This window comes from Orycteropus afer, unplaced genomic scaffold (assembly GCF_000298275.1).
Source record: "Orycteropus afer afer isolate SDZICR_OR568_19922 unplaced genomic scaffold, OryAfe1.0 scaffold00154, whole genome shotgun sequence".
In the NCBI taxonomy this organism is placed as follows: Eukaryota; Metazoa; Chordata; class Mammalia; order Tubulidentata; family Orycteropodidae; genus Orycteropus; species Orycteropus afer.
In genome coordinates this window covers 1,572,608-1,599,930 of record NW_006921741.1, presented here as the reverse complement: position 1 = coordinate 1,599,930, position 27,323 = coordinate 1,572,608, and the positions used below count along the sequence as shown (strand labels likewise).

The 27,323-nt window shown below is 36.1% G+C and overlaps 1 protein-coding gene across 1 annotated transcript; it reads right to left on the bottom strand.

The window, feature by feature from the left end:
* Positions 1-1,424: 1,424 nt before the first annotated feature.
* PCF11 (PCF11 cleavage and polyadenylation factor subunit) lies at positions 1,425-25,275 on the bottom strand. Its single transcript, XM_042781706.1, has 16 exons — positions 25,084-25,275; positions 21,264-21,389; positions 19,226-19,414; positions 18,608-18,802; positions 16,567-17,684; positions 15,998-16,178; positions 15,410-15,893; positions 13,330-14,891; positions 10,937-11,036; positions 7,827-7,946; positions 7,211-7,316; positions 4,104-4,287; positions 3,418-3,573; positions 2,853-2,945; positions 2,226-2,261; positions 1,425-1,640 (listed from the first exon to the last, which is right to left on the bottom strand). Exons 1-16 carry the CDS (start codon positions 25,273-25,275, stop codon positions 1,425-1,427), a joined length of 5,058 nt encoding a protein of 1,685 aa, XP_042637640.1.
* Between the last annotated feature and the right edge of the window lie 2,048 nt (positions 25,276-27,323).

Here is a 27,323-nt window from a genome sequence, read left to right as displayed (position 1 = left end):
CATAAATTATTTTTAAGTCTTTGTGTTTGCTCTTTCTCACATACATCTACTCTACTCCTAGTTATCCTCCAAATCAAATGTCACCTCCACTGTAGTTTTTCTTACTCATCACCAGGCAGTTTGGTGTACCTACTTCTAACATTTATTTATTTTTCTATTATTGCAGAAATAGTATGAGGTTAAATGAGGCAAAATGTTAAATTCTATCACTTTTGAAGTAAAGTGGATGACTCACTCTCTTCATCTATTAAATGGTGATACCAGCTACCTTAAATGATTAGTTGTTAAGTACGAGAAAGTATATGTAAAGTCTGCCAGAGCCTACTTACTACATGGTAAGTGCTCAATAAACTGAATTCCATTGTTTTATATGCCTATCACCTGCAACAGATGACAGGAAAAATAAATCATTTATGTCAGTGCTTGGCTTAACAGCAGGTGCCAAGTTCATGTTTTAAATAAAGAGATGAAAGAAAGGCCTAAGAAAAAGAAAAGTCACATTCTAAAGCCATACAAAAAATAAAGAGATACAAATTGGAAGTTTCTTCATCATTCTATTTATTACATGTATGAATATTAACATCTCATGGTATCCATCTAATTCAGTTAAAAACAAAGGAAAAAAAGATTAACCATGTTTCAAATGAACATTCTTACAGATTCCCCCATAACTTAAAAGAGAAACGTGCTCATCTGCATTAAATTGTTTGACAATTTGAAAAAGCATTTGAAAAAAAAAAAAAACTTAAATATGTTAACTGTTTGATGTCATCAGTGTCCGTGTTCAAGAATAAAAGTTGCTTCATTAGCTACTTTTCAGAAATGGACATCTGGATGATTCTTCATAGCTGGAATATATATATGTATATATATTTATATACATATGCAAATATGTTCTATTTTAAGATTTTTTTCAAAACTTCTATTCGAGAAAGTTCTACAGTGCTCTCTCACAACTCCCTTTTGAAGGATAAAACTTCATATTTGCTATTTTTAATCATGGGATGCTACTAGAAAAAAAATCTTATGTTGAGGTGGTTTAATTCCATTTTCACCCAATAAAAAGTACAGAAACACTTTATTTGATGGTGTGCATAAATATTACACTCCATGGGTAGCAAAAATATTTTTTTTATTTATAATTTACAGTTTCACAAGTGAAAATCGTACATTTTTACACATACAATTTCATTTTGTTAAATTTGCACACATCTACAGAACTTTCACACAACAAGCACCTGAAACTGTGCAGGCAGTAGGAAATGCAAATACTAAAATGTATTTATTAACCAAATGATAGCTGAAGGCCCTGCCTCAGCTAGACAATTTATATAGATATAGGTCTATATATACATAAAAAAATTCTTCACCTAGATTCAACAGCAGCTTTTGTAAAAAAGAAAAACATACCTTTCTCATTTTATTTAAACTGATTCAACTGTATCATTTTCTGTTTTAATTTCAGTGGATGTGGATATGCTTTCTTCTGTACAAGCTGGCGGAGTATCAATTTGTTCTTCCTTAACTTTGGGACTTTCACAGGGTTCCTGCAATTCATTTTTGACAATGTTCAACATAATGTTCAAAGGGTTTTCCACTGGTGTCTTGCTGGGAGATGGTGTACAATCAAATGAAGATGTCTACAAAATGAAAAGCCCTATAAGTCTTCATGAAAGTTCAAAATTATTACGTTAAATAGCATCTAGTTTTAAAAGAACCTTGTTTGAGGGCAAAGGAACTTACATCCCACTAACTACAAGTGAATGCCTGCCCACTTCCCCACAAAAAAAGCCATAAAGGCAACTGAATAATAAAATGTATATTAACATTTAATACAAACTCAGCAATGAGCTCATCTAATAAGAACAGTAACAGACAAGGAGACCAAAAGAAAGTGATCAGATATGTTCTACCATTTAACCACATTTATGATGACTTACATACGGCTTTTGTGACTGTCGTCATTTCAAATATGTAAGATTTTTTTATATCCTTACAAACCAACAAATTATCCTAGAAATTCTAGTCTCTTAAACCCATGAAACAAATACTCCTTGAGAGTCAGTGTGTTCCATTTATCTTTCTCAATGACTAAAATACCGAAGATAGTAACATAAAAGATCCCATCAATCTAGCACCAATATTTAATGAACAACCTAAATGTTACATAAACATTAAGCCTAAATTCATTAATGTAAACGAGAACACAGTATCCAAAAACTTACATTTTGATAATCTTCATAACATGATGGATGATAAATCTGAAGCAAAAAGAACAAAGTAAATAGGTAGTCACAAAAATCTTTGTATTCACGCAAAACAGTTTTGGGGTGCAAAAATGGAAAAAGCAAAATTCTGATCCTTAAGAATCTGAAAAACTGAATTCTCTTTAAACTTGCTTTGTATATTTCAGTATCTAAGCTAAAATGGAATATTTTAAGACACTAACCATTTTAATGATAAAATATAAATTCAGAATTAAAAAAGCAGTTAAATAGAAAGAAGGCTAACTACATTCAAAAGACTAAGTAAGACCTGGGTCTGTTATTATCTAATTATGCAACTTCTGTAAAATGATTATAAACTCAGATAATTACACCAAGATCCCTTTCAACTCAAACATATATGACTAAATTCTAACACTCTGGTGGAAATACCAAAAAACAAACACTTTTGTCCATGGGTGGTAAAATCAGTTAACTCTTTTGACTGCTTACTAAAAGGTTGGAGGTTCAAGTATAAGTAGATGTGCCTCAAAAGAAGCCTGGTGATTTACCCCGCTAAGTGGTGAACTACCCCTATAAAAGAATGCTAATATCTTAACAATTCCTAAGAAAATAACTGAAAATTACCTTTCCATCTACTCTAATAGCATTTTTTAAATGCCATTCCTCCTCTTCTTCATCCCAGTATTGTTCAAATTGTTCTTGGCAGATTTCACAACTCTAAAAATAGAATCATATTCAATGAAATCTACATAATAGAACATATTTAATCTCATTAAATAAAAAGATTACCATTTTTTTAAGTGGACAAAGTCAAGCAATGTTACCAAAACATTAAAGAGTATTTCTGTGTGTTTTCAAAATAGATGTTATGGTAGTGTTATAATTGACTGCACAGTGGTATTCAGTGAAAGTTTAAAACAACATTCAGTATATAATACAGATACAAAATAAGTTAAGGATTTATGCAGTCTTCCAGGCAAAAATAGTTAACATTTCACTAGTGTGTGGTTGCTGATAATAAATACTATGTTATTACTACAGTGGTTATGAAACTCAAATCCAGATCGTAAGAGTAAAGCACACAAAAAATCATCTATAATTAAGAGAGGAATGTAAATAAAGTGATATAATTATTTACTTCAAGTGAAGGGCATCCCACAGGTAGGAAATTTAAACTTTCTTCTCTTACCTCAACTGCTCCAGCGGGACCAGCAGGTACACTTTGGAACTCCTTTTCTTTAGCAGCCTCCTGAGTTTTGAGCACAACCTCTTCATGCACCTTTTCAAAAAACTGGCTCTTTGCACGTTCTTCAAGATCCGCTATTTCCTCAAATTCTATCCAGTCCTTAGTAGAAGTTGATTTTTAAAAAGAAAATTTCCATTTGCTTCTAAACTTTTACTGCGTATCATTAATAAAATACTGAATATATACTACTATTAAAGGTAAGGTAATTCTTCTAGAATATGCTTTAATATTAATTATTGAAAATTATACCTTATCTTTGAGCCCCACAACTAATGGGCAGCATCATAGCAACTAATGAACTATTAACATCTTAATGTTAATTTTCCATTACCTCTAAGAGTTACAACTAATTATTTAAACAAGGTAATTTTCATGTACATTTTTTATGGAGAAAAATAAAAATTATTCAATCACGGACCCTGATAATTTTATACCTAGAAGAAACTTGTGACTTACTCTAATTCTAACAAAAAAGCAAATACACATTTTCTTAAAGTTCCCTTGATAGCTTTTTATATTCTAGGGCTCCAATTTTATTCAAATAATTCATGTTATCTCTCAGCAATTATTCAATCTGACATATTTTTAGAATGGTATTATTAAAGCCTAAAAACCTATAAAGTACTTACTGTTAAACTGTAGTACCAACGTCTGTGAGTGACTTTTCTGCTAACATCTTTCTCAGTTCTGTTTTGTCGATAATGCCAGTCCAAGTGATCTGCATATACATCTGTCTGTGACGTTGTAAACCTCATTCCACAAGAGTAACACTGAATACCAGTGTACAGTCGATTTATAACACTATCATAACGTCTATTTTGAAAACACACAGAAATACTCTTTAGTTTTGATAACATGGCTTAAAGGCCTTTTTAAAAAAGCCAGTTTCCAAATTTTTAATAATTTTGAAGTCCCCACTTAAACAAATTAATATCCAAAGATAAAGGTTACTCTCTAATATTATGTTGCTGACCCTCCTTACCTTAACTTTGGGGAAAAAAATCAGGTGCTTTTGAAACATGGAACCTATCCTCTTAATCAGCAGGCCTGGCCCAGTTACTTATTTTCTTTTAGCTAAAAATAGAATGATCTTCTGCCAGCTAATAAGGCAATAATAGCTGATTTAGTCTTAACTTAAAGGCAATATCAAGCTGGAAAAACAGAACACTTAGATCCCACCTCTCTAGATCTTCGGAGTTCTAAATAACTTAGCTGCCCCACTAAATCCTAAAGAACAGTGAAAGAGGAACAGAAAAAAAATAATAAGATGGATAACAAAGAAGAAAAATTAAAAGACCAGTGGAAAACTGAGGACAATAATCAGTTTTTAAAATGTAGTCTCCATATTTGGGAATAATCAGGTATACAGATCTAGTGAGTGAATAAACAGGACAATTCAATTATTAACTATAAGAAAAATTTAAAAACAGTAGTATACAGCAAAGCACAGTACACTAACACTTTGCATACCAACAAACAAAATATTTTTATAAAACCAAAAGTTTCCATCAAATCCATTCAAACTCATGGTGACTCCATGTGTACCAGAGTAGAACTGTGCTTCAGAGGGTTTTCAATGGCTGGTGGTTCAAAAGTAGACCACCATGCTTCTTTTGAGGCACTTCTACTTATACTTGAACCTCCAACCTTTTAGTTAGCAGTCAAAAGAGTTAACTGATTTTACCACCCATGGACAAATATTTATAGTAAAAATATTAACACTTAATTAACAATTTAATGAAAAATAATGTGTAACTATAAGGTAGAGTTGATAGAAGAGTGAGAGAGCTAACTAGGTCTTCACTTAGTAAGAAGCTCTGGTAGCACAGTAGATAAAGCATTTGGCTGCAAACTAGATCAGTGGTTCAAACCCACCAGCCGCTCCGTGGAAGGAAGATGGGGCCATCTACTCCCATAAAGATTTACAGCCTCACAAACCCAGTGGAGGTCATTAAGAGTTGGAATCAACTCAATGGCAGCGAGTTTGGTTTTTGGTTTTGGTTTCAAGAAGTCAAAATGGAATAAATCAAGAAACAGAATATAATAAGAAATAAAGAGGTAACTGTCAGAAAGAAATAATTGAGTTAAAAAACAGTTGCCTACAGGAAACAATGCTGGGTAAAAGTCACAGTAGGAGAAGGGAATAATGCCATCTTTTATTATAATCTTTATTATAAGAATTTTATTATAAAACTTTAACTATGTTCAAGTATTACTTAAGGAAAAATACTGATTTTAAAAATGGAAGACACTGCCATGTTGCCTGGTGATCTTGAGATTGTTGCCTTTTCAGCCTGGGAGCTCACAATCTTCTACACTGCCTACCAATCTTAAATTCGTCAGCCCCTACAGCTGCATGAGTCAGGAGAAGCCTCCAGATTACTTCAGTGAGTTTGGAAGGCAGAGCTGGAGGCCACGAACCAGCCCCTAGAGCTGGCACTATGAACTTGGACTTCAAGCCTAGTTTTCTCCTAGAGCAGGCATTCTAAACTCAGAAATCTAGCCTCTTAAACTTCTGCTTGTTAAAGAAAAAATAAATAAACACCAAAAAAAAAAAAAATGTAAGACACAATTGCTCTTCTAATTTTATAAGACAGTCACAAAGATATAATGAATCCATGTACTAGAAAGCAGTTTTAGATATCTTTTATATAAGCAGTATACACCAAAAAACCAAACCCACTTCCACTGAGTCAACTCCAACTCATAGCAAGCCTATAAACCAAACTCACTGCTGTTGAGTCGCATCCAACTCATAGTGACCCCTGCTTGGGTTTCCAAGGCAGAATCACTATGGAAGTAGATTGCCCAACCTTCCTTCCGAGGAGTGGCTGATGGGTTTGAACTGCCAGCCTTCCGGTTAGCAGTCAAATACCTTAGGCACTATGCCACCAGAGCTCCCTAGCAAGCCTACAGGACAGAGTAAAACTGCCCATATGGTTTCAAGGATGTAAATCTTTACGAAAGCAGACTGCCTCATCTTTCTCCCTCAGAGTGGCTGGTGAGTTCATACTGCCGACCTTTTGGTTAGCAGCCAAAGGCTTTAACCATTATGCCACCAGACTCCTATAAGCAGTATAGGCAACAGAAAATTATTAAAAGATGTGTACCACCCAATGTTAATGGGTCTTTTATCCCTGAAGTAGGAGTTCTGGGTAATTTTTATCTTCTTGATTTATTTGTATTTTCTCATTTTATACAATGAATATGTATTACTTATAAAATGAAAATTTTAAAAAAATTTTAATTCTGGACTATTAAAATCTCATTTTCTTAACTTCAAAAGTAGAGGAATTCAAAAAAGGAAAAACAATTATGATTAAGAGAAAATGAATATTAAAAAGGAAGATGTAATTATCACTAAAAAATAGACATTTGAAGTAGTCTTTTGGAGTAAAAACTTGGTAGAGTAGGCATATTTTAAAAGAGGATTTGAAAACAAGCTTCCTTAAATTTTAAAGTAATAAGGGTAAAATAAAATAGTACTAGTAATGGCCCATCACTGCCACTGAGTTGATTCCAACTCATAACGACCCCATAGGGTTTTTCAAGGCTATAAACCTTTACTGAAGGAGTCTGCTTCATTTTCCTCCTGCAGAGCAGCTGGTGGGTTTGAACCACCTACCTTCTGGTTAGCAGCCAAATGCCTTACCCACTGTACCACCAAAGCTCCATGTCAACTGCTATTAAAATAATTCTTTTTTATGTTAAAAAATAATAATAATACATTACATACTGTTTTAATTCTTCAATTGTAAAATTGGTTAGATCTGGAACATCTTGATCTTCAGTTTGATCTTCCTCCTCTTCAAGGGGAGGCTGAGCAGCAACTTCATTTACTTCTTCAATTGAGAAAAGACATACAAACATCTATTTTTTTTTTTTTAATAGGGGAACACTAGTGTTATAAGCATACAGAAAAACCCACCTTGTCTATTCACTGCTTCTGACCTTAAATTTCATTGCCAAGGAACTTAATGCAGTTCTATGTTTTGATAAGTGATATTAGGCTAATATCTTAAAAGTCAATCTTCATGAAATTTTATTTCATCAATATTGAAATTATTTTAAAAAGCTAACCTAATGTAAAATAACTAGTAATAAGTCTGCACATGCTATTTTCAAGAGGTTAGTTAACTGAAATAAATACCTACTATAAAGGAATAGTTCAATCTTAAAAAATTTAAAATAATTTCATTATATATTACATTTTATTTTCAAAAAACAAAAAGTATACCTAAAAATTCATTTATTGTAAGTAAATATTTTTATCATAACTCTCATCTTTATATCATATCCATCTTTATAACTTAAGGAAGCTTTGTGTAGATCAAGTATAAAAACATACTTACGTGGTGAAGATGAATCAGGCTGGGACAATTTGAGAATTCCTGTTTTTAGCAGTTTTGAAAATAATTCATTTACATCCACCTGACTGAGATGATTATCAGGATATGCCTTCGGAAGAGCTCCTTTAAAAAGATAACACTCTTAAAATGAAAGTAGAAATTAAACATAAATTTTTCTAAGCATCTTTCTAGCTTTTCTTCAAGATATCCTACCAATGATAAATGATAAAATATAGATGAGTTTAATTTTCTCAGAACCTCCTAAAATGAACTTTTTTTTCCCATTTAGGTCAGCAAATCATCACCACTTAAAAATATATTCTAGGACAAATGCTGAAAACTAACACTGAAAACAATGATACTTTAAAAAGACATACAAATCTAAAACAACAGTATTTCCCATGTTCACCTAATTAAATCCATGCCAAAGAAAACTAGAATACAGAGGGCAGAAAGCCTCATGCACCCTTCACCTATGCAATGTAGCACCAACTCTATATCTAATTTTCTACCTTTCTAAATTTTCTGTTCCTTATCTTCTAACCACATTAGCAAAGTAATTTGGTATAGGTGAAGTACAATACCATTTTTTACCACAGAATTATAGGGAAAAGAAAAAAAGAAGTTAAGTGGAAGTACCTTAAATAAATCCCTTTGTTCTCTGACCTGACTATCCAGAGAATGGATACAGGGAAATAAGCCATATCGCTTATTATTATTGTTTTTATTTATTGCTTATTATTATTATTTAGAGTATACCAGCCCCTATGGCCTTTACTGAATCACTGCCCTTTCAAAGCAGCTCAAGCTATGGCTGAACAGTTGTCAGGCTTACAACAGCTTCAGTAATTTGAATAAATGAGGCAAGGATTAAAATTTTCTTTTTAAGCTCATTGGTCATGAATCAATCTAATTCCACATTTGGCTAAGCACCATTACATCTAATAACTCTGATTCTTTAACCCAACTATAAAAGCAGTGTTTTAATGTACTGGCATTATATATCTCACTACATCTCCAGAAAAAAGTTGTAAATCATTAAAAAGTCCTCTTAATTCTTACATGCAGGAATTCAATTTGTATCTAAAATATATATAATCTCTGCCGTTAACCACTGAATGCTCTGCACTTAGTGCATGCCTTACATACACGTTGGTTTATTAGTAGTTAGTTAGTATGTCTACCTGAACGAATAAATCAACTTCAACAATTAAGTATAAGAGCATTTCACACACTAGTTTAACATTTAAATTTAATTAGAAATAGCTATTCACATGTCTAAAAGACATAATTCGCAATTTTCATATCTTGAAGAAGTCAAGACCATGAATTCTGGAACCAGACTCCTCACTGGAAATGCCACTTTCTATCTGTGTGACATGATCAATTTATTCATCCATGTCTGTTTCTTTTATCTATAAAAAGGTGATAACCACAGTTCCTATGAAAGGTTATTATGAGTATCATATGAATTAATATTTATAAGGTACTGAGGTATTTATCACTATAGACAGTATTTGTTAAGCATGTAAATCAATAGATCCTGCTAAACTACCAAATTTTGAAAGGTGGTGGTGGTGGTGGTATGTTGCCATCAAGTTGGCTCTGACCCATGGTGACTTCCTGTATGACAGAATGAAACATTGGCTGGTCCGTGATCACTGATATGTTTGAATCAACGAACCTTATTAAATTCATCCAAGCACAATTCCCAGCATATAGCAAATGATCAATATGTCTGAATGAATAAATGAATGTGGGTATATTTACTGCTAAGAATAAAATGTTTTACATTTAAATTAAAGGAGTCTTCAGAGAAGATGAATACAGCACACACTATGTTCAGGGGAATAAGATGTGATTTCTCCTGTAACATTGCTATACCCTGTATATACACGTGTGCATCCAAATATGCAACCCTAAGACTCCAGAAGCAAAAAGAAGAAAATTTGCAATCTTCGCACACTATCTCATGCCATTCAACATAAATACAACAAATTCTCTACTCAACAAGAAAAACTGGGTTCTAAAGGAAAATACAATACATTATAAAGTCCCAGGCAAATACTGACACTATTACATCCTATTAACAGAGAAAGAAACTGAACCCCAAGGAGGATACTTGTTCATGCCCTGCCCATCTATAAATGGCACAGTGGAGATGCTAACTCTGGTCTTCTAACTATAAAGATCCCAAATTCTTTCCTTCCTTTTCATTACAGTAACAAAATAAAAATAAAAAATTCATTGTAATTATCATCTAGTAATTAAAAACAAAAATCTTTCAAATTAATTGAATGAAGTTCTTGAGATGATACATTTCAGAACAAATGCATAAAACAGCTTGGCTAGGACATCCCTTGTTACTTCAGAAGCCTTGGAAAACTTCCTAAATTTGTAAATTATATAACTTAGCACTATACTAAATCATGTTTCTAAAGATGGCTTTTTGATGATTTGGAACTAAAGCAAATACTACTTGTATTCAGTCAGGCTAGTTATTTGCAGTTATCTTTTAAATTGCCATAATTTATACATTTTCCATTTACCACATATTAAAACAAATTCATTTCTAAAGCCCTTGTACACAATTATTAGTTACACCACACCCCATAGCAACAAAGATGTTTATCAGAGGACCTGGCTGAAAATCAGAAAAGTTTTGTTCTACATCTCTTTTAACCCATTGTGTAGTATCCCCAGTATTCACTTAATAAATGTCTATTGGATCATAACACAGACAGACACAAACGCACACAAATTCACAGTATCAAGTAACTGAGATTTTTTAGTTTTGTCATTTATTTCATTCTGGCCCAATACAAATGTCATACCCTCCCCACCTTCAGCTTCTATCCCAATAGGTTTCCTTCCCCTCTTATGATTTATCTGTAAGTTCTGGATAACCATCTGTGGCTGTCAACAGGGTCAGTGTGAATACATGTCAACACTGTAAACACACTCAGAAAAAGAACAAAAAAGAGTATTTCAACCTAATTAAAATTCTCTAAACTGAATGTGCCCTCTCAAAGCTGTCATTTTCTGAAAGTGACAAAGTTAGATATTCAACAAAGCAGTAATTATTTGTCTCTTGAAAATAATATAGCACATACCTGAAGGATTCTGAACAAATGCGCCAGGATTTTGTGGGTGAACTGGTAAAAATTGTTGTCCTTGGCCAAATGCTACTGGCTGAGCAACACCAGTGAGAACCTTTAAGAAAAACCTTGGTTTTAAAAACATTTCCATATTTTAAGTAAAATTAACTTTCTAGCCATATAAATGAAGGAGCTCTGGTGGCATAGTAGCTAAGGCATCTGGCTGCTAACCAGGTCAGTAGTTGATAACCCAACAGGTGCTCCGTGGAAGAAGATGGGGCAATCTACTTCGGTAAAGATTTACAGCCTTGGAGACCCAATATGGGTCACTATGAGTCAGAATTGACTCGATGGCTCTTGAGTTTTTTTTTTTTTTTTTTTTTGGTTTAACCATATAAATATATTTACAGATGTCCTAAGGCCTAATTTCTATGCTAATAAAGATTTAGAAAGTAAACATAACTGGTTTAATTGCACTCCTGAAACAAGGACAGTAATACCTTTCCCCTTATCTGTTTGAGAAATAAGGAACTCAGATGTGAAAATTCTTTGAAAAGTTTAAGGTACCACACAAATATAAGGTAGCTACCAATTGGCTGTGTAACCTTTCTTGTCAACTTATTTTACAAATGGAAGTAACATCCAGAAATGTTACTTATGCATAATCATAGTGGATAGTTAGGAGCAAAGCTGAGGCTTGAACATTTGACTCCTTTCCAGGTGTCAAAAGCCTGCTTTAATTAGCAATCTGAATTCCAGGTGATTACCCTGCTTAGCCATTATCTTTGGAAATGGTTAGAACTGGGGTACAAAGTAGATTAGAAAATATGTCAAAGGAATGTTAAAAATAAAAGTCAAGAAAGAAGTACTATGCTGTTGCTAGGTGCTATCAAGAGGATTACAATTCAGTGACCCCATTTGACACAGTAGACCTGATCCATAGAGTTTTCTAGGCCATAATCTTTATGGAAGCAGATTCCCAGTTCTCTCTCCTGTAGAGCTGCTGGGTGGGTCTGAACTGCTAACTTTTAGGTTAGCAGTCAAGCACTTAACCATTGTGTCATTAGGGCTCTTTAACAAGTACTATACTGGCATACCAATACCATAATTGCATTCTTGAATGAGGTAGGACTTCCACATGTTGCTACTATATAAATAAATGTCCATTTATAAGCCTTGTTCAGTATCCATGTGAATTTTGTTATATGGTGAATAATAAACCCCTCATCAATTCTATATAATGTAGGAATGAAAATGAGTAAACCAAGTTCCATTCTAGAGTATCTGTCAGTAAGTTTCATTATTTTCTATAACAAAAGAGTAAATCTAACTAGGCAGGCCCACTGTATTTCCACACTATTGGATATGAACTGAAGACTGTTTTCTACTAATAATGCTTATGACATGCTTTCTAGATCTTTCTTTTTATTTTACACTTTCTTCCATAGAATCTTACTATCATGAAATGAATCTGCTCTAGGAAGAAAGTGTCTACCTAGAAAAAAAAATAATGTAAATTAAGCCCAGGAGAATTTCAACATGCAAATGCAGGCACTCAAATACTAATTAATCACCAACTGTAACACACTGATTTAAAATAATTTCAATATGCATTTTTAGACGGATGTATAACAAGTGTGAAAGAATACCAAAAAGTGAATGGATGTTCGGATTAACTTGAGTATAAGTAGGAGCTCTGGTAGCATAGTGCCTAAGGCACTTGACTGCTCACCAGAAGGCTGGCGGTTCAAACCCACCAGCCACTCCTCGGAAGGAAGGTTGGGCAATCCTACTTCCGTAGTGATACTGCCTCGGAAACCCAAGGAGGGGTCGCTATGAGTCGGGGCTGCCTCGACGGCAAACAACAACAACAACAACAATATGTGAGAGGCAAGTAGCAAGTTTGCTGTGTTGATATTTAACATCAACAACTGTATTTGACTGGTGAGACTGGGAAGGTTGTAAAAATAGGAAAAGAGGAAGGCAAAGAATTACAGACAGTAGAAGTATGGGCAATTTGGTATTTCTATTTAACTCAGGTTAAAAAAAATTCTTGCTCAAAGAACAACTTCTAAAAAGCAGCCTTAAAATTAATTTATAAGCTTATCAGAGCTGAACAGTTATACAATGTAGCAGATGTCAATGGAACGAACACTCTCACAACAATGTAACCTCAAAGACTAAAGAAAACAAAACAGATAAAGACATACTGACTTACCTGGATCCTGGAAATGCTAAGATCAGCTTTGGATTTAAGTGGCCAATCAGCCCCAAAAGACTTTTATCCTACTTCCAAAGTGGGGTTTTGGAGTAGATTAAAAATGTCTTTCCAATCTATAATACCCTGAAAATCTTCCTCTAACACCAGAAACATTAAAATACAACATGATTTTAGAATATAAACTTACCTGTTGAGATGCCTGAATATTTCCTACTGCTAATGGAGCAGGTAAATTGCCAAAGTTTCCAAATTGAGAACTCTGAAGATTCTTTTCATCAAAAAAGTGTCCAGAACCTCTGTTAAGAGGATTCGAAAAACTCTGGTTTCCAGGGCCATGTGGTCCATTAAAATTTGGTCCTTGAGGTGAATCAAATATTTGTTCATGTCTTTGGAACTGTAGTCCTTGGGATGGGGTATTAAAAGCAGTGCCAGGTGGATCATTATATGGACCAGTCTGATTGAATGACACTGATTCAAGTCTTTGTGAAGGATGATTGTCAAATCGTGTCCCTTGAAGACCAAGAGGAATATCAAACCTTGATGCTTGCTGGTGTTGTGGACCATCAAATCTTTGAGGTACACCATCAAATCGTGGTTGAACCTGCTGTCCAGGTGGTCCATCAAACCTCTGTGGACCTGGCTGACCAGTTCTTTCAAATCTAGGTCCTGGCTGACCATGTAATCCATCAAATCTTGGCAAAAGTGATGGCTGGCCTGGCTGCCCATCAAATCTTAAAGTATGACAACCTTCAAATCTTGGTCCACCTTGACCCAAAGGCCCTTCAATTCTCATGCCACCTCCTGGTACAGGACCCTCAAACCTCATTCCACCTCCTTGTTGGACTAAAGGTCCTTCAAACCTGATCCCAACCCCTGGCTGACCATGTGGACCCTCAAATCTAAGGTTGCCACCAAGCTGATTATGTTGGCCTTCAAACCTCAGACCAGCTACTGATTGACCATGGGGGCCCTCAAACCTCATTCCAACTCCCTGTTGTAGCAAAGGGCCCTCAAATCTGATCCCACCTCCTGGCTGACCATGAGGTCCATCAAACCTAATGGCAGTCCCTGATGGACCATGACCCCCCTCAAATCTAAGTCCACCTACAGGCTGACCTCGGGGATTATCAAATCTAAGAGAACCAACAGGCTGTCCATGAGGTCCCTCAAACCTTAGACCACCCACAGGTTGACCACGATGTCCCTCAAATCTGAGACCACCCACAGGCTGGCCCCCTGGTCCTTCAAACCGTAAACCACCTGCAGCACCCTCAAACCTTAAACCAGGGGAACCTTCAAACCTAAAACCACCTCCTCCTGCTTGACCAATTGGCCCTTCAAACCGCAGAGGTGTTCCTACTGGTCCTGGAGGACCTTCAAATCTCAAAGGACACCCACCTCCTAGCTGACCCTGCGGTCCTTCAAATCTCAAAGGCCCTCCTCCCCCAATTTGTCCTGGTGACCCATCAAACCGAAGAGAACCTGGTGTAGGAGGTCCATCAATTCTAGGGCTTAATTTATTAGGTCCTTCAAAAATCATCTTGGTTGGACCATCTCTTGCTACTGATGGCCTACTAGGTCCATCAAATAATGGTCTGTCTTCAGCCAAAGCCGTAAGTCGCTGATTTGTATCAAGGCCGGCGAATCTTGATGCTGGGCTATCTACAAATGGTTTATCTGAATCTTCATATCTAGGTCGTTTAAGCGGAAAACGATCGTTGAATGGAGATCTCTGCTCTTCTCGCACACCTTTTAAAAAGAAAAAAAATGTATTTTCCCTAAATCTGAATTTATACCAAGTTAACTTCAAATCTTTTTTCTATATTCATGTAAACATTTATCAAAAATTAAACATAACTATCTCACTTTAATAGAGAAGAAGGAAAAGATCAAGTAGTAGATAAGAGAAAGCCCTCTAGAGTCAGACACAACTGGGTAAAAATCCCCATCATACCAACTTACTAATTACTAATTACATAACTTTGAGCAAGTTATTTAACCTCTCTGGTCTGTTTTCTATCTGTTAAATGGGGATAGTATTATTTCAGTGGGTTGTTTTGAGGAGTAAATCAGATTACATAAATAAAAAATCTAATAAAATTTCTGACCCTCATGAATATTTGCTCCCTTCCCTTCCCTAGGGAAAACAAAAAACAAAACATAACACAAGTCTGAACAGTCATAAAAATCCATCCCCACTTAGCTTGTCCATTTTCCCTTCACTGCTGTGTGATTCAATAGGCATAATCTGATTTAACTTTTTCTACCTTTAGCAGAGACTTGCTCGTCATGTCTTCTCCGGCCCTCATGGGGTGAAAGATTCTCAGCATAAGTACGACTCCCAGATATAGGAGAAAGACGTCTTGCTCTTTCACTAAATTGTTCTTTTCTGTCAAACTGCGCTCCACTACTCCTATTTGCATGTTTACTTTTGGATGGCTCACATTCTATTCCAGACAACAAGGCATCAGTCAAAGGGTAGTCAAAAATATCAGGATCTAAGAGATCAAGTCTTGGAAATGAATGCTGAACCTGGGTCCTTTTCAGTTTTGCTTTATGTTCATAGTAGGTTAATTCAGCATCAGATAAGAGAGGTTTCTTTTTTAATCCACCTTTATTTTCTTCTGTAGGACTATCTCGTACATTGCATCTATGTTTACCTTCTTGATACTGAAATAGTTGTCGAATTTGATGAACAACAACAAGGAACTCATCCTGTGTAATTTCACCAGATGCTAAGCGTTCACTCGTCTGCACAGGGGTGATAAAAGAAAATTAAATATTCTAAATATAAATACTCACAAAAGAGACACAAAATTAGACAGCAATTACATGGAATTAATTATAATAATTACCTTTTGAATTAATTCTCTTTTGCTCGCAAGAGTTAACTCTTTAGGAATCTGAAGATTGGCATCTACACTTAATCGATGCTGCTGCTTCGGGGCTCGAGGTGACAAGATTCCTTTAGTGCTTGACCAGCTTTCCCTATGCCGCAGATGAGGAGACTTACTATGTTCATCACTCTGCTGTAAGCTGAAACCATAAAAGCAGTATGTTAAACTTCAAAATGTTTCTGAAAATACTCAGAAACATATGTATGAATCCTTTTCAAAGGACCTGGTTAAAATGGATACATGTAACCATCAAAAGTAATTAAATGATTAAGACACAAGATCCGAAGTCAGGAAAATTAGATATGAATTCTGATTCTTGAATGTCCTGCATATATACAGCCTTAAGTAGATTAGTTAACCTTATCTATAAAATAAGAATAATAAAGTATTTAACCTCCAGGGTTGTAAGAATTAAATGTAAAAATAAAGTAATAATCATAGCACCCAATTAACATTGTCCATGATATCTTTCCATACATTATCTTTTTATGTATTATTCTACTTGTTTAAAAAATATAACATCATACCTTTTATTTTCTTCCCAACCAGATTTCCATCTTTTGGTAGACTTAGAACTTTGCCAGTTTTCTACATTCTCCTTTGGTTCAGTGCCTGACTTTGTAGAATGCTGATTCGCAGTTTCTTGTGCTCGTTCCTCTTCAGTCTTTTTTATTCGCCTTGGATCTCGAACATCCTGTTTAGTACTTCTCTTAGCATTTCTTTCTTCCCTAGAAGGTGGTATAAACTCTTCTATATGTGACTGCTTAACTCCTGACTGGCGAATCTTTCCAGCTTTGGGCGTTGAAGTTGGAGACATACTCCTTTGCCTTCGTTTGGGTGATCGCCTATCTCTTCTCTTTGGGGAATGTATAATTGGTGACCGAGACTTGGGTGATCGCGATCTTGATCGCTTTCTAGTACTTGATCTTCCTGGTTTTGTCCCCTGTTTTTCTGATTCTTCTGTTATTGTATCTTGTTTCTGTACAACGCCATTTATGATTTTATTTCTACTCCCAACCAGCCTATGTTCAGATGATTTCACATGCTCATCTTTATCCTTTTTTTCTGTCGCTTTTCTCTTTTCTTTTATATCATCATCTTTGCCATCAGCCTTATCCTGAAGATGTTTTTTTAATCTTGGATCTCTTTTGCTCATATCAGACACTCTGACACTTTCAGATTCTTGAGTTTTCAAATCTTTCGTATGGGACAATTTGTTTTTCAAAGGTGATGGCGATTTAGATTTAGATTTAGATTTAGAATCTATTTGGTCAAGTTCTTTCTTGGTTATTTTTTCACCTGATTTACTTTTTTCTTGTTTGGATGAATTTAATTTTTCAGAAGGTACAGTTTTACTTGTCTTAATATCAGACTGGTTCAACGTGTTCATTAGGAACTCTTTCCTATGACTTTGATCTTTTCCATGAGAAGAATGTTGGCTCATCCTATTAAGTCGGGGATCTCGGTTAGTTCCTTTCAAATCCTGAATTTGTAAGGACGGACCTGGACGGCTTTTCTCAGGTTGCACAGGAACCTGATGGCAAGTTTTAACAGCCATAGGAGGAATCTGTGGAACATGTAATTTGGATGATGTTGATCCAGGACCTAAGCTAGATGTCTCTTGTTGAACACTAAGAGAAACAGCCTAAAATACAAAATAAATGTTTTATGTTAATACTGTAAAACACAGATTTGTCAAAAAATTAAGAATAAAAACATAATGTTATATTTCTTCAATAAATCCATTTACTCAATACCTTATTTACCTTGTACATTTCTAGTGTATAAGTGGAGATTACAGTCAAAAGTTACATGTATTTACATGGCTTGTTATTTCTTACCAGTATCGACTAGGGACTTTGGGGTCTTACAATGTAATTCTGAGAGAGAATTAAAAAAAAAAAATTCTCTCTTCCTAGTTATTTAGGACTTTGAGCCAGATTGCTCCTAAAATATTGTCACTACATTCCTGCTGCACAAGAGTAACTCAGCTAAATTCTAAGTCATAAAATTTAGTTCCCCCCAAAGTCACACTGATAATGAACCTATAAAAGTCTGACTTCCTGCACCTTGTCACTTCCCAAAAAAGTTCACGTACAAAATAACTAAGTATAAGTTCACTCATGCAAGGAAATACATAATCTTACTGGCTTCTTTAATTTCTGATGGCTTTTCTTCCACATACTTCTAAAAGCCTGATTTCTGTTCATGAAGCTTAAGCTCCTAAACATTAAAAACTGCAAAAACATTGACCACAGCACACCATCCTGGGACTGAAATATTAAGTCCACATGACACAGCTGTTAAATAAAACTAAGGTACTGTCTTGTAACACATTAATCTAATATGAATGTATTTGGTGGAAAATACTACAGTTTATACTATTGAGCTAAACAATAGGATATAAAAATGTAGTCTAAGAAACACTGCAATTTAAAAGAAATGAGTGGATAAAGAGTACATTCTTGAAAATTAAAATAACATTGTAGCATAATTCAAACACAAAAATTAATTACTTCCCTATCTGAAGGCAAATTGTAAATAAAATACCAAATCGCCTCTACTTACCAGTTGTGCCTTAGCTTGTTCCAGCTCCAGCTCCAGTTTTTTCTGCTGAAGTTCTAACAATTGTTTTTGTTTTGCCAGTAACTGTTGTCGTATTAGTTGTTCTTGAGTAAGATTCTTCTGTATATCAGGAACAATTGGAGGAGTGGAGATGCTAGGAGAACTGACCACTGTGCCAGGAGCTGAAGCCTCCTCAGGCTGTAAGAAAAAACATATATATATGTGTGTGTGTGTGTGTGTATATATATATATATATATATATATATATATATATTTTTTTTTTTTTAAAGAAAAATATATCCTATCTAATAAAGCTAATGGCTACCTAAAAACTATCAGCTTTACTCTTAAACACTAGTCATGTTCATTAATGGCCAGTCATATTTAAAGCATGCAGAAAACTTCATGCTGGAACTTAAACTCAAATATTTCATAATACCTAAAGAAACTGAATATATATTTTTAAATGTATTGTGAATCTGTGGAAAATATATATATTTTAAACCTAACTGATTCTACACAGGGTATTCTTGTACTTTTGTTTTCTGGCAAGAAATTTTAGAGAAGTCAAACTTTGATAGTTAAAAACATTAGTTGTATGCCATTCAGACTGGAACTTACCGATTTATTTAAAAATTTAGGATTCACATGGATGCTAGATGTATTCACATTGGGGGGTAGAGGTTTAATAGGCCAAGCAGGATCTAATGAATTGACTCTGACATCCAGGGCATAAAGTTTCTTCAAAGGGAATATTTCATCCCATGTGGAACGTAATTTAAATAAACTTTTTCTAGTATTTTCATCCACCTAGAACAACAGAACAATTCTATGGCTTGTTAAGTTACTATAAAATGTTGTATATATTAAGTATAAGCTACATAAATCAATGCTTGACTTCACATATAGAATTATACTATCCATTCACAAGTACATACAACAGTAATGATACAGTAAGGATATATGCAGTCTGCAAATATGAATAAAGCATTTTCTTCTTTAAAAAAAAAAGTTAATAGAAAATTTAAGTCATTATCACCTAGCTTTCATGAAAGCAAGTAAACAGGCAAGTCTTTGTATTTTCAAGAATACAAAGTATTTCTACATTTTAGGGCTTGGTGTAATATTCCCTTACTCTGGGCAGAAAATATAAATCACAGTAAAAAAAAAAAAAAAAAAAAGGTTTACCTGATGGCTTAAATTTTCATTATTTATAAAGTAGCACAAGTTAAAATTAAGGCAAACTATCTCACTAACCAATCTTCTGCAATACAATATGGTTGGTACCAGTGAGAAAGCAATTTGTGGTGTGGACACTTTATTGAGATTCTCAAAATCTTAATCACTGATGAGCTTTAGTTTTATATAATTCATTCACTTACTCTTGTGGTGAGCCCAATAAGAAGTGTTAAAAATAATTAGCCATCAGAAAAACCTGGTACTTGGAAAAAACTATATTTAGATTTCTAACTTTAAGCTAATGATACCTTGACTGTATACAATTCCTTAATTATTTACTACAAGGTCATTCTTTATCAAGTGCAGCCTTAAGTCCAATAAGGGAGTCTATCAAACACTGCAGACTGAAATTGAAACCAAGAAGTTGCTTAAGCTTCCCCAACTTCTATAATCCCAAATTTGCCTCTCCTTAGACTACAGCCTGAGGAAAACAAGGTTTAACAAGGGCTGACAAACACTAACAAGTTCCTTAATGCCATCTGAAAGTTTCCTAAATTTCTTAAAACTTGAAAAAAAAAAAGGTCAAGTAACAACTAGATATTTTCTACTCTAATAATCAAGTAAAATCTGATACTGCACATTTCTTTTAAAATAATCGCAATTCTGCAGGCCTGACTACTTAATATTTCTCCAGACACATCTACTAAAACAGAATTAACACCAATTTGTTATGATACAAAGGAATCTACAATCTCTCATACCCTTTTTTCTGTGTGTGACAGTGACAGAGAAATTACTTCAGCAAATTCCCTGCCTACTTCAACTTAATTCTGCATTAACCACAAGACCAGATACAATGCTAAGGAATTTACAACCTTAAGTTGTATAAAAAGTAACAAACCTTTCTTGTAAATACTAAGGGGGAGAATTTCCAAAACAACCTAAAGCAATTAACTGGTCCACCATTAATATGTAACTAGAATATTCACAAAGAACACATTTGTTGAACAAAGTAACAAAAAAGGAAACATTTCCAGAAAAAAAAATAATCATCACACCAGTTACAAGTTTCAATCACAAGTTGAGACACACTGGAGTACCATGCTCCTTATCCCCTAAAGAATATTCAACATTCTAACACCAGAAAATTAAATAACTAAATTTTAGTATTCCTGATAGTTTCACGTAAATTTGCCCATATTCTGATGGAACAGATCATCAATAGGATGAGCTGCTTTTAAAGAGCACAAATATTTCTAAAAGCAAACCTGCCTGTTTCTGAATGTACAGTGAAAAACCCACATAATCTGCTCCAAAAAAAAATGTAACTAACTTTAGTTACTTTCTTCGAAATGATACTTGATAAGTGTCCTAAAGAGTAAAATATTTCACCACCCAAGAAAACCCAACACAAAGCCATGTATTTATTTAATCGGGAACAATTTTTTTAAAATTCAAGTATTTCTAAATGCATATATACCTTTTCAAACACACAAATAAATGTTGCAACTAGATTTTTAGTAAAGGCAGTGAGATACTCTCTTCCAACGTTTTTCACGATAGAATCCATAAGGTACATAACAGGAAGCTTCTCTGAGGAAGGAGCCTGAAGTAATAAAAAAAGAAACTGAGAAGTTTAGTATAAAGAATTGCCACCAAAAAATTATTTAAAAGTGAGTTTTAAAACCTATAATACAGACCTCAATTTCTGGTTGATACTAAATACTCTTTGATAATCTTTACGAAATTTCAGTGTTCAAATTCTCATCTTAAAATGATTTTCATTGAGCATATAGAATAAGCTCACAATTACCAGAAACAAAAAAACATAATCTCTAATACACTCAACACTTAATGGAATTTCAGGTTCATGTGGTAAAAAGGTCTGTTTTAAAGTGATCAAAATAGAAGGGAGGGAATAGAGAAAATTTTTCTGTAATCCAAGTGTAAGCTTTGTGACCCATAACTTAAAATAGTGTGCCTAGATTCCATGAAATAAAGTTCTCAAACTTCTGGCAGAAACCTAATTTCCACATTCATTTTTTATATGTTGAAGTCTATGAAGCTTTTGTTACCTTTAAAATTATTAGGATTACTGCTCTATAATCCAAATGAACAAAGAAATTTAGTACACTTCACATTTGAAGTTAATGGCAAAACACTTTCAAACTTGCACATGAACTTGCAGAAGGTGCAAGTGTTACTGATACAAGAAAAACTGGTTGGAGCAGCAGCTGAGTCATGTAAATCAGGTTGAACTTGAGTCTGGAAACCAGGATTTGTGCTGAAGATTTTCTTCACAGCATGGACTCTCCGTTGAAGTATTTTTCCTCTGACATGCACACACCAGGGATTCTAAATTTGTGCAGAGCCAGTGTGGTGATGCTGATATAGGTAGCCCTTTCCAAAGCAAAAAATGTTGCCCCAGTTCAATTGCAATGACTACTCATCGCTGGCTTATAGAAGGCACAGCAAGCTTCCAGAAAGCATCAGCAGGTTCACAGACTTGTTCAGGAGCATTGAGACACACCATATAAACTAAGTGTCAACTGACTCCACAGGAGCGCCCATGATTTAAAAAAAAAGAAAAATAAAGAAACATAAGTTATTCCCATTTACCCACCCCATGTGTATCGGAATCTTAACCCCAAACAAAACTTACCCATAGCTACCTGTAGCTAGGGTAGGCTCACAGTTCCGTAGTACACAATACCATTATTTCACAAAACCAAGTGCCCATACAAGTGTGTGGAAGTGCTCTTGCTTCTGATAACACCTTTACAACGAAAGTTGGCTATGGAAACCTTTGAATAACTTTGTATGAAAAACTATCTCATAAAAGGGTTCACAAGGCCACTGCATGTGGGTAAACTATAAAGCACCAACATGTCAAATGCTTTATTCTGTGTCTTTACCCTTACCATGTCATGTTTTACACCCTTTTAGTCTTGTTGCACTTAGGAAGAAAAACAGGCTCTTTTTAAAACTGAAATCTGTTCAGCAGACTAATCTTTTATTGTACAAGTGAAGTCCTTATATGTAATATTTTTTTTTTGCTACTGCTGCCTCATGGGAGGAGTTAAACTAAGTGTGAATCCTTAAGTTTAGTAATGCCGAGACGCTAGAGTAAGGACACAAACATTTGCCTCCAGAAACACAAAACCAAGCCAGTTTGCTACCAAATGCTGGAAAATCCCTCCCCCTTCCCCTCAACCCCAATTGCGATTAATTCCCCCAAAGTGACGTTTACATCTTTTCCTCAATCTGGTTTTACAAAAATAACCAGGAAAAGTGTGCCAAGATATTTCAGCTTTTATAGGCAAATAGTCCATCTATTTTCACCACTCTGTGTAGCAATACAAAAATACAAGTTTTAATGTGGTCATTATATTCAGCATTTAGTTTTCAGTTCTCGAAGATCTTCTGGATCCATTAAAAACCAGCAAGGAAACTGTTCTGAGGGACAACCTGACCCGCTACATATTAGGCTCTGCTGAGTATTAATCATCCCCCCCAAAAAAAAATTATAGATTAAAAGAAAAATCATTCTTACTTTAAAAGGAGTGGTTTTGTTCCCCCCCCCAAAAAAAAAAAAAAAATTCAATGTAAAGCTAAGCCTTCAACAATGCAAAAATTATTTAAATCTTCATGTCCAAAATGTTCGTGACATCAATTAAAAAGATGTTGAGTATGAGGAATGCTTCCTTTTTAAATCTCATACTTTCAAAAAAGAACAGCTGTTTCACACAGACATTCAGAGGAAAAGGTGAAGCCTTGTATTTCAGTAGTCAGATTGAGCATGATAAATTTGTTGTGTGCTCAAAAAAAAAAAATCTCACTTTTTATCCTCTTTAAATTAAGATATAGAAAGGACCACCTGAAACCGTGTATCTTGTGAACAGATTTACCCATAAGAGTGGATGGAACCTAAAGAAGAATGAACCCAAGTCACTTAAAAACTTTTGTTTAAAACACACAACCACGTAGATAAAAATAAGTCTTGGAAACAGATTCTACACCTTACAAATGTAAATAAAAAAGACAAATACATATTTTATATGTTTTATTCACAAATTTTATAATACCAGTCACACATTTCAAAACCATTTATTAAAGAGTCAGACCACTCAGTTTTACACTAGACAGAAACCGCCTCTAAACAATATATTGGTGGTTGTTGTTAAAGTGGCCTTGTAAAAGGGGTTCACTCTGCTAAAAGGAGGCTCATCCTGATAATTGCAATCACTAACAACTAAGAAAAACTAAACCGTAAGTACAAGCTTGAAAAATAACTTAAAATTTAGTAAAGGGAAGCTATTAAAGATTATGCTAACTAAATTTAACAGTAACTTTACTTAAATGACATATCACTCCCACAATGAATCCACAGAAGAGGAGGACTACAGGGAAATATAGGGTGGCAGAGGACCACGTTTATAAAGGGTTGAAGAAATGCACGCCTTCACTATCAGGGAAGGGAGAGAGAGAGAAAAGGAAGAGGAGGAGGGACTGAACTTTTCAGAAAACTAAAAGTACCTGTTACCCACTGGGCCAGTTCTCCACCTACAGGTTGGATAAGATCTCCCCACCACCCAAACCCCACCCTTAACCCCACTTTCCCTTTATTTTGAGGGCAAATTAGACCCTCCGATAGGAGAATAAAAGTTATAATCTAGCCGCCCCTACCCCAAAATGGGGCTGACGGGTGTGAGCAGCTGCCTGGCTGGGAATGGATTCTCCTCTCTTCCCTTTCGCATCATGTGCTTTTCAGGCGCCATGTTGGGCTCTTAACAGGCGGCTGCTCCACTCGGGGCCAATTCCCTACTCCCACCCACCAGCAGCTCGCTCCCAGGTCCCCCTTCACCTCCTTCCAACCCACAGAACACAATTATTCAAAAGGGCACTGGGGGAAAATAGGATAAGAACCACTCCCCACCCTCCCAGGGGGTTAAAATGGTTTGTTTTAACTCTTTCTTCCCCAAACCACAAACTACCTTGAAGTCTCCCCCAACCCAAAAGGCTCTATTCAAAGCGTGTGTGTGTGACGGGTATACAATGGGGTGGCCTAAATAGGGGAGTTGCTAAGCGGAAGTGGGACTCCACCCTTTATCCTCCCCACTCCCTCCCCTAAAGAGAGGCCCACGCTCGAAGCCTGGGCCAAAGACCGAGCCTGAGTGGAAGGGGGAGGGTTGGAGAGGAGGCACGCTGTCCCCCTTTGGATGGAAGCGAGACCTGGGATGAGGCTGACACTAAAATCAGGGAGTATTAGAAGAATAGGAGGCTGCGGGGTGTATAAAAACCTTGGCGGTTTGGGCCTCGATGAGAGAGACGATCTCCTTGGCGAAGGGCAGGTTCTCCTCGGCTAGAATGGTCAGCATATTGATGTGCGGTTTGCTATTGAAGGTCAGGTCTTCGAGCGATGATTGATAATCCCGACAGGCGTCCTCCCGGGCCCCCGCAGCACCGGCCTCCGCCGGCGTCTGCTCTGACATTGCGTCGCGGCCCCCCTCCGAGGTCCGCCGCAGCTGAAGCTGAAGCCGCTCTCGATACCCCGCCTCCCTTCCGACACCTCTTCCTTTCCCCGGGTCTCTCGCGGCTCCGGCTTCACCACATGCTGACCGCGGAGGGGGGTTAGGGGACGACACAGGGGAAACCTCGGGTATGAAAAGCCGCCGTCTCACGGGTGATCTCCGTCCACTTGCAGCCGCCACAGTAGCTTCTTTCTCCACAGACACAAAATGGCGGCGGCAGTGGCGGCTCCAGCTCCGAAAATGTCTGTGTTCCCAACCGCTGCGTCGTGCGAAATGAGCTAGGGGAGGGGAAATGTGCGGTAAAAGGGCGGGGCCATTGATAGCACCAGGCGTGATTGGTTCGCCCATTAACGTCACAAGCCCCACCCCGGCCCCTTCCGCCTGCCTCTTGGCACCGCCTTCTTCCCGGGCCTCTAGTCGGGCTTTTGCAACACCGACTGCTCAGAAGTACTGTGGAAAAGACGGCCCCTCTCATTGGCCGGTTCATATGAGACTGTTCGGTCATATGTTACCATAACAACCCATTCAGGGAGGCCAATCCGACTGAGGAAGGCTGTTCCCGAGGCCCACCCCAACCGGTTTAAGGAAAAAAACTCAGCTGTCCCTTTTACGTCCCTCCCACTGCAGTCCCTCGGCCACTGAGCAGTTCCGTCAATCATTTTCCTTGCCTTCTGGCCTGAGGGGCCGCGGTCGCGGGAGGACCGGCTAGGGAAGCAAGGTCTTTCCGTCCGGCCTCCCTTCCTATAAGCCAGCGTCCCTTGTGCTCCTCGCAGCCTGGGCGATTCTAGCTGCCCGGGCCTGCATTCCCTCCGCGGGCTAGGACGTGAGAAGAAAGTGCTGAATTTACCCGGAACCTCGGGAAAAGTCGCTGGAGTGTCGACTCCAGTACGCCACTTCCCACACCCACAAACAAAAACATCTAGGCCGGCTCGCTTTAGTTGAATCCCCAGGGAAATGCCTTTATTTAGAGATAATGCGTGGAAGACTTTCCCCTACGGGTTTGGAGATCTTTGGAGAGCTTACTCAAGTCTCTAGGAAAGGTTTCTCATAACAGCCACACCCAGCCCCAAGCCCAATAGACCCTTTACTAAATCTTCTGCATTTCAAAGTAGTCTTAGACTAGGTTATTTGGAGAACGTAGGAAAAAAAAAAAATTTTTTTTTCCTTATGGAGATCGTTTCTTAGACATTTTAAAATCTTGGAAATAATGCTCTCAAATCTACCGTGGAGTTACAGCATAACAATAAACTAGAAGGGTGGTTGTGTGTGTGTGTGTGTGTGTTTTAATTTGAGTAAAGATCTTAACCTAAATTAGATTAAAGAAAATGAATGGTGTTAATTTACATAAGGTTCGCTTCACCTTTGCCTCCTTAGGCTACTAGACTCTGTAGAGATAACGTTGTTGTTCCCCAGAAGGAATTGTTCTCTCGAGCAGTACACGATGCAGTACCTTAGTTTGTCCCATTTCAGTGACATGTTTCTTATTTTCGTTTTGCTTTTAACAGCTTTATTGAGGTATAATTAATATAAAATAAGCTGAACATATTTTAAGCGTGTAAGATTAAGTTTTGACGATTTTCATTTCTTTTTACCATGATATCCCACTGAATGAGAGTAAAACATGGGGAGGAAAGCTTTAGTTCTCTCATTTGAAGCAACGAAATAATGTTAAATAGGTATTTAATTATCTTAATAATTTCATACCATTGTTAGTAATGATATTTAGCCAGAATAGGTGCAGTTAAAATTAAGAAACTTTCAAAGTTCCTATTTTTTGGATGGAATTGTTTACGGTGAAATACTCTTCTGATAGTTTTTCTTGTAATTTTAAAGGTGAGTTTACTTACTAAACCTTTATAAAAGTTACTAAATTTTTTTAAAAAGATTTGCCCTTCATTTTTTTTTCTCAAAGATCTGATTTGGTTTATATTGTCCCCTTCAGAGGCTATACACAGAATAAACAATTAATACATGCTTACCATATACATCTGCAGAACAATGTACCCACA